The sequence below is a fragment of the Protopterus annectens genome, chromosome 13.part0 (assembly GCF_019279795.1).
Source record: "Protopterus annectens isolate FY-2018-M chromosome 13.part0, PAN1.0, whole genome shotgun sequence".
In the NCBI taxonomy this organism is placed as follows: domain Eukaryota; kingdom Metazoa; phylum Chordata; order Ceratodontiformes; family Protopteridae; genus Protopterus; species Protopterus annectens.
The window spans coordinates 195,028,557-195,039,430 of NC_056747.1; the positions used below are offsets into that span (position 1 = coordinate 195,028,557).

Here is a 10,874-nt window from a genome sequence, read left to right on the forward strand (position 1 = left end):
TGAAAACAATCTTAATGCATTAAAAAATCAGGTAAAGGGGTTTCAGAAAGCCAGGCTACCTTGATGGTTTCACAAAAAAATTATGCTCAGCTAAAGATGGAAACAAATACAAGTAAAAATGATTGCATTCTGTCTAGACAGTTTTGTTTTTCTTTCAAGCTCTGCAGAGGATGCACTTGCTTATGTATGCACACATGCACCCTTGCTCATAAAACAAGGTTTCAACATTATCCAATGGAAAGGAACACATTCCACCTTTCTGAATGAAACAAGACCTCCATAAAAAGGAAAGTCCTTAAAATAACAGGATGAGAAATCACCCATGACACCACCATATTTAAAATAGACCAAGACGTCTCACTGGTTTTATTAAATATTCAGCATCTAAAAGGCTTAAACAAAAATTAAGCAGTCAAATCTGCAGGACACCACATCCTTAGTTAATGAACTTGCTGCAGTTTGACAAGTCCATCTGCATACTGAAAGTCATTGCTGTTTTCATATTCATACATGTCAAGTGCCACAATGCAGCTCTCCTTAACCACTCTCTCTTTGTCATCAAGAAATTCCTTTAGGGTCTCTAAACAAGACGCTTTGGCAATAGAGCCCAGAGCCTCGGCACACTCATGACGTACCATGGGATTCTCATCCAACTTTCGTAGAGCCTCTGAGAGTTGAGGCACACATGCCTCATGCTGCATCTGTCCCAAGACATAGCCAATCTCATGACGGAAGAGACTGCTACTGCAACGAAGGCCTAAGTTAAAAAAAATAAATAAATTCACATTTACTGTAAAATTTCTCAACATATTGCCAGAATACACACTAACATGCTTCAGGGGTAACTCAATTTTACACACCAAAATAAACCTGGTATGGAAAATGCTACCATTTTCTTACTTCAGTCAAGGTTACTGCAGTTGCTCTACAGACCCATCATTTATCTTGTAGTAACGCACATTAGTTCTGCAGTCCAATGTTCGAACAGTTCTACAGCATACAGGATTCAAATGCTGCATTCCTGCTTGACAGCAAGAGATGAGCCTAATCTACCTTTTAAAATTACATGATATTGAATGTTCTGCCTTCCTGCCTTTCATATCTTCCCCCTTCTCCTCCACTTCTCATATGCCTAAAACACCTCTTCAGATACGATCCCCACGACTCAGTTTTCCAAGAATTCACAAGCCTTTCCAAGAAGGAATGCTTTCACAACTCCCAGTATTCAAAACAGCCCAACTTGCTGCCCATGCCTTCTCCACCTTATGTCCACCTGTTCATGAAAGCTAGCTCATTTGCATCTCCCAGACATTCTTGAACACCCATATCATATTACCTCAGTTATATTTTCTGGTCTCAGGTGAAAGGATTTAGCTGCTCTAGCATCTTATTTCCCCCCTTTCTCTTATCCACTCTTCCAGTGGCATTCTTCTGGATTCCATACAGCAGCCCGATATCTCTTCCTGTATAGATTCACAGGTTTATGCTAAACCAATGGACCACCAGGGTCTTTGCAAGTCTAGTCACGCAACCCAACCCAGTTTTGTCCAAGAGTAGATTGGACACAAATATGGTGGGGTATGTTAAGGGGATAGCCAAGAACTGTGTAAGCATGTTGGTGGGGGTACATTAGCAGGGGATTAATCTGCTTACTGTCAACCTCTATCCAGACAGAGAGGAAAACCAGGGATGAGTTTGTGATTTCCCATCCAATTACCAAGGTTTTTTGAATATGATCAAGGATGAACTCCATTTCAAGTGGATGGGAAGCTTATTCCATAGTATGGAGATCCTTTCAGACAGATATTAATTTCTCCACCATGTTCTATTCAGGTCACCGGCAAAGTTCATGTCCTTGGATCTACTGGTTCCAGTGCAGTTAGTTTTGTGCATGTTGTAGCTCAGCGCTGGATCCGAGGTGCTCTTGTACACCAGGCAGAGATCGCCCCTCAGTAATCTGTAGGAGGGGGAATACAGTGATTGCCTTCCTCCAGAACTGGACACTGTACAGGTGTCTTATCAGGGCCCATTAAAGGGAAAGCATTAACCATTGTTTTAGAGTCTAAAAAAAAATCTACCCTAACTCCACTAAGGGACACACCTCCAGACTACTGACTGCTACCAGTGACCTCCAACTCTACTTCTTGGGTTTTGGTTCAGATGTGTTCAGCTCTCTAACCGTCTTCCTGCTCGGGCATCAGTTAGTCTTCTCATCTGATGCTTCACACCATTGCTACTGTGCCTCAAATGCACTCTGCATGTCTGTTAAACCTAAAATGCCACTTTAGTCCACTTGGTCAGTTTTTCCAAATCCTTGCTTATACTACTACCCATATCCCACTGTTGTCACTAGCTTTTAAATTAAACGTGAATAGGCTGAGCTCGTTCATACAAAGTACTGCACCCAAGACTAACCATGAAGTACTCGCCACTTAGTGGTACTGTCCCTCACATCAGAACCTTTGCATCCTTTTGATAAATCACATAAGAATCTAGTTCCTTAGTCTATTATGCCTCCAGTCCCACCAGCCTTCTGTGTATAATGGAGCCAAAAAAGGCTTTGTTCAAGTCCAGACATACCCATCTGTCAGTACTCCCCTTGGCAAGTTCACCTGTAACCCAGTCATAAAACTGGATCAAGTTTAAGTCATTATACTGGAGACGGATTCTCTTCTGGGAAAAGGACAGTCTTCCCCAGCATTCTCTTCACAATCTTCCAAACTAAAGCACTTAACCAACATGAACACAAAGACAACAGCAGGAAGAATTCCATCAAGTTACAACAGTAAGACTAAAAATAATGAACTGTGCGATTAAAACTTGACAAGTAAATAACACAAGATAAGCAGTAAAGAACTAATTGTAGTCTTTTAAAAACTGTCTTAAAGTTGATTTGGTTGTTTGTTCTTAGTTCTCCACCCTCAGTTCTCCAAGCAGACTCTCAAAATTTAATGCAAAGTTAAAACGCTTTCATCTCTAAATATCAGAAGACTTCATTAGAACAAATCATAACACATTTATCATTTAAACATTCACAGATCCCATGAGTGATTACCAATGATGAGCTCTAACATTTTTGTAATGCATATTACATAAAAATTCTAATAAACAAAATGACTGACAGACTCCTCAAAGCTATTAAATATAATAAACTTTGCATAAAACGTTAAGTCTGGCCACTCATAACCCAATAACACTAATTATAATCTGCTCATTAAGACCCAGCAGTGGTTTCCTGGCATTCTTAACTGCAAAAAAAGTTTTGTATTCAGTAAGATCTTTCCAATGTCCCCCCCTAGTTTTTATTATTCTATCTATACAAATGTGAAAAAAAATTACTACAAATCAATGCACATTTCTTGAGTATTCTCATTTCTTCCCAGTATCATAAACTGGTTTATAAAATCTACTTTCGTAAGCTGTGCCCAGAAATCCCAATATAGAAACTCATACATTAAATTACAATGGGCAATATATACTTACACCACTAGTACCACAGTTTGTATTATCAAAAGACTTAACTGTACAGTTAAGATCTTCTGTAGTCCCAACTTTGAATAGAGTCCCTTTCTGGTCTGTACTATGGCAGGACAGTACACTTCAATGAAGACCACACTGCTACCATGGAGGTTTCAAAAGCCATTAAAAATTGCCAGCTAGCTACCTTAAAAGTGTTATTTGAAACAGGACTCCGTTCTTAGAATAGGACTGTTCTCTGAATTTCCACTAAGCAGAAAGAAAAATCATTCAATTTAGTCTCACTGTTCTAAGATACAGTAAAATACTGTACAGTGTCTCACCTTTAGTGCTCTTTGCTGAAAGATGGTAGGTCTGACTGCATGCCCAAGTGGCACAAAACCATCTGTTCAGAGAAGTATGAGCTACTGAGTTTGGACAAGAGTTAAAGAAACTAAGTTTTAGTTGTATCCGGTGATGCATATTAAACTGATGGACTGTATCAAAGTATTATTAAAATGTTTATTCCACTGAAGTGAAGTTACAGTAATGTGATTTTCAGTCTCATCAAGTTTCAGAATTCAGCTTGTGTTCCCCTAACACAATGCAGACTAGCCAAAATAAATGAATTTTTTCCTCTTCCCATTTAGATGCAACCCATCCTGCGTGTTACGGGCCATTCTGAATGCCTCAGCAAAATAGTTCCAGTACCTCATTTTTGCTGCAATACTAGGATTCGTCTCAGCTGCTACAAAAACCTTTATGCTGCCTTTAAATGTTCTGCACTACAAAGCAGGATGACAGCTTTAAGTACTCAGTTAGCTGTCAAACCCTTCTCACATTCATTTAGGTGTTAAAAGATGATCATTCACCTGTGACTGACAACTGCCACTTCAAACTATTAAGATGGATGAAATACTGACCTTGTAGTATGATGAAAAGCAACACCATACACTTTGAAAACAAAAAGCACTAGTTTATGCACTGCTGCAGTTCAACTCATTCCTGTTCTTCGTATGAACATTTATATGAACTCTTTAGAAACTTCACTAACCTCAGTAGGGCACTGTCTCAAAGTTTGGATGGTGATGAACATTAAGAACTAAAGGTATGTCTATAGCCTGTGTCATGTAGTCAGACACTAATTCCCTTCAGAAACGATGTCAGATTTGACCAAGAAAAAGGTGGGAGAGAATAAAAATGAGGAAACTGAAAGGCACTGAATTTTCTTGGTATAAACCTATACCTAGGTGATCTGGGCTATGGTTAGCTACAATAAACCTATACCTAGGTGATCTCGTGAAAAAAAGTTCTGGGCTATGGTTAGCTACAAGGGAGAGTGAATACTTAAGTGGTACAAGGGGGTAGAGTGACAAAGTACAAGCGAGTACAGAGTGACACAAGTATTCCAAAGAAAAAACAGTAACTTCAGCAACAATGTGCTATTTCCAGGCTCAAGAATTTAGCAACTCAGTCAAAACTCAAAATGAAACAAAGCTGGAATAACCCTTCACCAGACAATTAATGCAGAGGTAGACAGCATGGCTAATGGTTGGCACTGCTGCCTCATAGCTTTTGTTTCTACAGTTCAGTTCTTGGGTAGTATGCTGTCCATGTGGAGTCTGTACATCTCCCTTGGCACCACAAGGGTTCTTTGTGATGCTTTGGTCTCTTTCTACATCCCAAAGACATGCTATACCTAAAATGGAGAGGCTTCAATTTGCCTGTAGGTGTGACCACCATGTCTGCACATCTGCAACAATCATACCCAGAATTATCCGCCCCATCTTGAGTGACATTTTCAGTACAGGCTACGACACCCCATAACAATGAAATGGATAAAGCAGGTAAATAGAAAATGAAAGAGCAGTGCACAGGCCAAAACATCAATTAGCAACTCGTACTGTTGCACTGAAATGGACACCAGTCATCTAGTAAGTTACTGGGGTGCATAAATGCAATTCAGTTGCCAAGATGCATATACTTACCCATACTGCATTGGAAAATTGGCTTATACAATGAGACAGCTTCATGAATTACACAAACTAGCATTACACTGAACATACTGCTGAAAATAAATGGTCCACCACTTAACTTACCATCAGCTAATGCAAGCACTGCTTTCTCACTTCCAAGATTTCGAAGTGCAAACATGGCCCGATACCGGTCAAACAAGGGCACAGATTCATCCAATAGGATTTCCTGGAGCTTCTCAACATCACGCTCCTGATGTGGAGGTGCTGGATCTACAGAAAAGTAGGGGTTCTTGCTTCTCTCTGCCTCACTGCTCTGCAGCCATTCAATACGCTTAACTGCCAGCTGGCATGTCTCTGCTACCTAAAATGTCAGAGTTTCATATCAGTAGCATGCAAACCAGAAGAAAAAAAAAGTGTGCATAAAAACACTATATTAATAGAAAGTGACAAACAGTGCCATGCTGCCTGATTTATCACAGATAACATACAAAACTAAATCACATAAAACAAGCTTTGTTTTCCAATATTCAAATACACAGAAGGCAAAACAGCAGTCCTGACAGAAATCCCAAAGTCAAACATTTCTTGGAGTTTGAACCAAAGAAACAAGTGTCTCTGAAAGATGCTAATGGGATAGTAATCCCATCAGTGCAATTCTCCTTGTACAGTCCTTAAACTGATTTTGTGGACTTCGCATTAGCATATTTGCTTCTTTAGCAAAAGCCCTCTTCTGCTATGGCAACAGTGATTTGTTCCTAACAGCATCTATTCCACCTCCCCCAAGCCTGTCTCCACCCATTTTGAAACAGAAAGGTAGTCCAGAGAAAACACTCTGTGGGCAAAATGCATACCTTTATACAGTGAAGGCATGCAACAGGAAAAGTGAGGTGGAGAGGGTGGGGCTTGCTTTGATACACAAAAAAGTCAAAGTCATGCTTTGCCACCCTGTGAAAATGTTTACAATGAATGCTGGAGGAGTTCCTTAATGCTAAACTTGCATAGCAAGGAGTCTGCCATCTTGCCTCATAGAAAACTGCAGAAAGTGCTATGGGGTCAGAGTACAAAGTGAAATATGGTTCTGGGCTAAAGAATATTAATGTAAAACGGGAGAACTAGAAGGCAATAAAGTTAAAGGGGAAATTACCTGGAGCACAGAGATGCCACAGGCTTCCCTACTGGGTTCATCCCTGCTCTTCATACTTATGCCAAACACTGGTGAGCCACAACAAGATACAATGGCTGCCTACAATGAGACACTTTAGTATCTTCTATATTAAGCACTGGAAAAAAAAAAAAAAAAAAAAGACATCGATGTAACCTACCCCTGAAATATGGGATGATCACTTGCTCCTGTTTGGAATGAATTTTTGTAGACTATAGAATGTAAAATGTTCACTGTCACCACAGATTTCTGTGGTGGTTACATACATGGTATATTCTCCTACTAGATCTGCTGCAGCTTGCAATAGTTAAGTAACAGCTGAGGTACAAATTCAAAAGGAAGGGGAAAATCTAAAGAAAAAAAACCACGAAAATGGCCCTAAAAGGCAAAATAAACTGGTGGTTCTAACTCACTGCTAAGCTAAGTAATGTGTGTGAAAGGCCAGTGTTGTAGGTCAACAAGATGCATAGTCACAAGCATGTGCTTGTGTTACTGTGCATATCTATGCACTGGACCTACCAAATTACAAAGTGTTAAATTACTGAATGACACATACTGGGAGTCAAAAGTGAAACAGCCATACTGTAGGTACACTACATTAAACTCTAGTAATCTGAAGGTCAGGAACTGAAGTGTACAAAATGAGAAAAAGGAGACTACAAAAAACAGGACTTGGAACTACTTCAGGTCAAGGGGTGGGCAGTCTGAAATCCATTGCCAGATGCAATGGGTACCTCTCTAACTCAACAGGATTCAAAAGGTACCTGGGACAGATGGAAGGGGAGGGACATCAGAATCATTCGAGTGATTTTATTAGCTTATGGTTCCTCTTCAGTCAGCACCTTCACAAAACCATTCTAAGGCCTGCAACACTTCATGCACACCAAGACCTTGACTAAACTCAATCCTGTCAATCATGTCATACAGTGATGCTCTTGGCTAAAATCTTAACTTTACTGTGATAAACGAAATGGGAATGAAGTGAGCCAACAGACAGTGGTCGGACTGGCAGCAGAGTCAAAGAGCTGCAAAAAAGTTACTGTTGCTAGCAAGGCATGCTTTGCTACAATAAGCCCTGCTGCACACAAGCTTAACTTACTTGTCCTTCTTGGTTAGGATCACATACAGCCCACTGACATGGGCAGGGTCTAAGACAGTAGAATCACCCAAGACAGGCAATTAAACTGTACACTCCATTTCTTGGTGTGATTGGCATTTTATGTGCAATTACCATCAGAAACTAGGGTGCTGCAAATTCTACTCATATGATCCGTCAGACTCAGGAGAGCCCGGAGGTCTAAAGTCAGTATATAAACCAAACCGAAGTAGAATGGGCACTACAGCTGAACCCCCAAACCCTTCCTCCCCAGCTAAATGATGTTGATATGGCACCTCTCAGGCAATACCAATACACACAAAAAAAAAGTAATGTCTAGGATTGCCATTTCAGAATCTAGGGTTTGATATTTGGGAGTACTGAGAAGCAGCTGCCACAAAGGAAGTGAAAGTGGCAAGCAAACAAGGTATGGAAATGGTGCAAACACAGCAAAAAAGTACATAATCTCAGAACAAATTGGTCATGTTTGTCCTAGTGAAATGAACTGGATAGTTACTGCACTTTACATTGTCCCCAACTATTAAAGCTGAAGAGTACAGTTATGTAAAGGGCTCACTATAATTCTACCAGTGTGATTTCCTCTTGCTCTTCACTACCATCTTCTCAGAGTCCTGCCGTAGACTGCCACACTGGCTTCCATATTTTAAGCAGAACAGCACCCCTTGCTGTCCCCTTCCTGCAACATCCTACCTAGAACAGCTAACCATAAGTTACATACCAGTGGGCAAGGGATGTAGACAGCCATACAGCACAGAAGGATGAAGCTCTGACTGTGACCAACCAACACAGAATCAATCTGCATCCTGGGAGCCAAAGCAGCTGGAAAGGGAAGACAAGAGTAGCCTTTGCTTATTCTCCTATAACAGAGGGACACAGGCAATAAAATTCACTGTTGCACCAGCATTCAAGGGAAGCTAGCCATCAAATCATGAATTACCAATAGCAAGTGGGCAGTTACAGAAGCATACATCAAGTAGTAAATATTGTAGGTGGAATAAACCTGTATGGAAAAACTATTTCAAGGCCTATGCACTAGCCTTATCTACCAGCTGCAAAGTGGATGCAGAGGTTAAGTCTAAATAAAAATCCTCCTTTTAAAAGCTGTCTGGACGATCACTCCAAGATGCTCGCACTCCCTAGGATACAGGGAGAGGGAATAACTGGGCAGTAGTTTTTACCTCTTGTACTGCAAGGAATGAATGGGCCAGGAGAAAGGACAAATGGCTAGCAGAAATAACAGTAAAACAAAAGCTGTCAACTAGCCAGTAGGATACAGTAAAATTACAAACAGACCCCCCCCCCCCATAACTCACGATCTACAAATTTAGTGCATGATGCAATCATTCAACTACCTATCAAACATGTAGCTCCTAAATGTAAGCAATCTTCACTGCTGATATGCAGCATTCATAACCTGAAAGTATTTGGCAAGGATGGAATGAAGTCTTACGGAGAGCACCTCATGAGTTAATACAGACTGTACCAAAAGAAGCTATCATCACACCAGTTTCAGTGATATGTCAAAACTGCTACCACGAACTTCTGCATACAAAGGATCCAGATACAGTGAAATAACATGGTATCACCATCTCCCATATCAAAGCACCAGAATGAGACAAAAGGTAAAAGAAAAGCAACCAGCAATCTAAACAAACATATTTGGCTTGCTAACTGTACTCTGCCTGAATATTGCTGATCTCGGTCTGCACTTTATTTTGAATTGAAGTTTTTCATTTAAATTTGGTTACTTCTCTTTTGTATCACATTTTGTTTCAAGTTTTCTGTTCTGTTGGAGCTTTAAGAGGTCTTGGCTAGAGTCAGAAAAGTTAGCAATGAATTCCCTGGCAAACTGTGAACATCAGCTAGTCAGTTGGAGGAGAAGAGAAATACTATTCTTCATTTAGTTAGAAAGCTCTATTCAGCTGAAGTGCTTGTTTGACTTGCTTGCTGTACTCGGCCTGAATACTGCTGAGCTCAATCTGAATTTTTATTTTTCCTACCCATGTGTCCAACTGTTGCATTCTTAAACCTGGTGGTTTGAGTTGCCCACCCCTGCTATAAGTCTGACTTTGGACACTCCACTCAGTCCCATCTCAGCAGCTCATTCTACAGACTACACAGACCATTTGAAAGGACAACCCCCTTAGTTGCTTAACCTTGAATTATCTTCTGTTTCCTCCCTTCCTATTTAACTTAAAAATGTGCACGTTTATTCAGCTGCTTTTACTGCATTTGCATTTCTTCCTACTTTATTTTGCTTTTGCTGCTTGTTCTTAAGTGTTCGATTGCATTTATTTTGCAACACTTGTTAGTGCTTGTTAGTAGCCCGATTAAATCTAAGCCTCTTAGTGTTGGTTTAAGCACTTAGGCTTCAAGCCAGTGGTTTTACATTACAGTTTTAGTCTATACTCTTGTAGGAGAGGTAGCTTACATCCTTCTAAGTTGGGAACTGCTGGTTGCAGGCTTGGTGTGTCTGTTATTCTAAAAGGGTCTTAATTCTGGTTTAAGCGCTTCAGTTTCAAACCAGATAGTTATTTTATATTAAAAAGGCTTGTGGTCTGCACTGTTGTGGGGAAGAGGGTAGCCTCTGCCCTGCTGAGCTGGGAGTTGCTGGCCAAAGGTTTACTGTGCCTGCTTATTTGAACTTTCCTGAAATTGCTGTAATCTGTTTGCTGTAGCATAGACTAGATTCAGACCTGCTGAATCTAGTTCTGTTTGTATAACCTGAGCACTAAACCAAATGATCTTTTGTTTGAGATGGTTCCTCTGCACCCAAGTGACAAGAGTGCAGTTAGAACTCACCTTAATGGCAAAAGTTCAGTTAGAACTCTTCTATCTGAAGGTTGTTGGAACAGGGCTCAGTTTTGAGCTTTATTGGTTAGTTTGGTTAAACCAGTTTGCTCTCATTTGCTACAGAAGCACTGCGTTTGTGCATTGCCAAGCAGTGGTGGCAACCATTGGCAGTTATAGACTGAAACACTTCTGCCTACAAATTTTCCCCTACTACTCTGCTAGTACTCCATTGGTGAGTTCTTGTGACTGTCCCTCACTGACAGGTGATACATTCAGCAAAGATCTTTGAGTACCAACACATCCTACCCACTAGCCCTTCATATTTTTGTCCACTTCTCTTGTCCTCTCCCGGTTTTCTGAACACATCAAC

At 40.5% G+C, this 10,874-nt stretch overlaps 1 protein-coding gene across 1 annotated transcript in view; it reads right to left on the bottom strand.

The window, feature by feature from the left end:
- Positions 1-336: 336 nt before the first annotated feature.
- The window catches only part of DOHH (deoxyhypusine hydroxylase), a 62,406-nt gene continuing 51,868 nt past the window's right edge, over positions 337-10,874 (bottom strand). Inside the window, exons 3-4 of the mRNA XM_044090766.1 lie at positions 5,556-5,793; positions 337-757 (exon numbers count right to left, since the gene is read on the bottom strand). Coding sequence (XP_043946701.1) covers positions 441-757; positions 5,556-5,793 — 555 coding nt within the window. The 3' untranslated portion in view covers positions 337-440. The remainder of the gene's footprint in view (positions 758-5,555; positions 5,794-10,874) is intronic.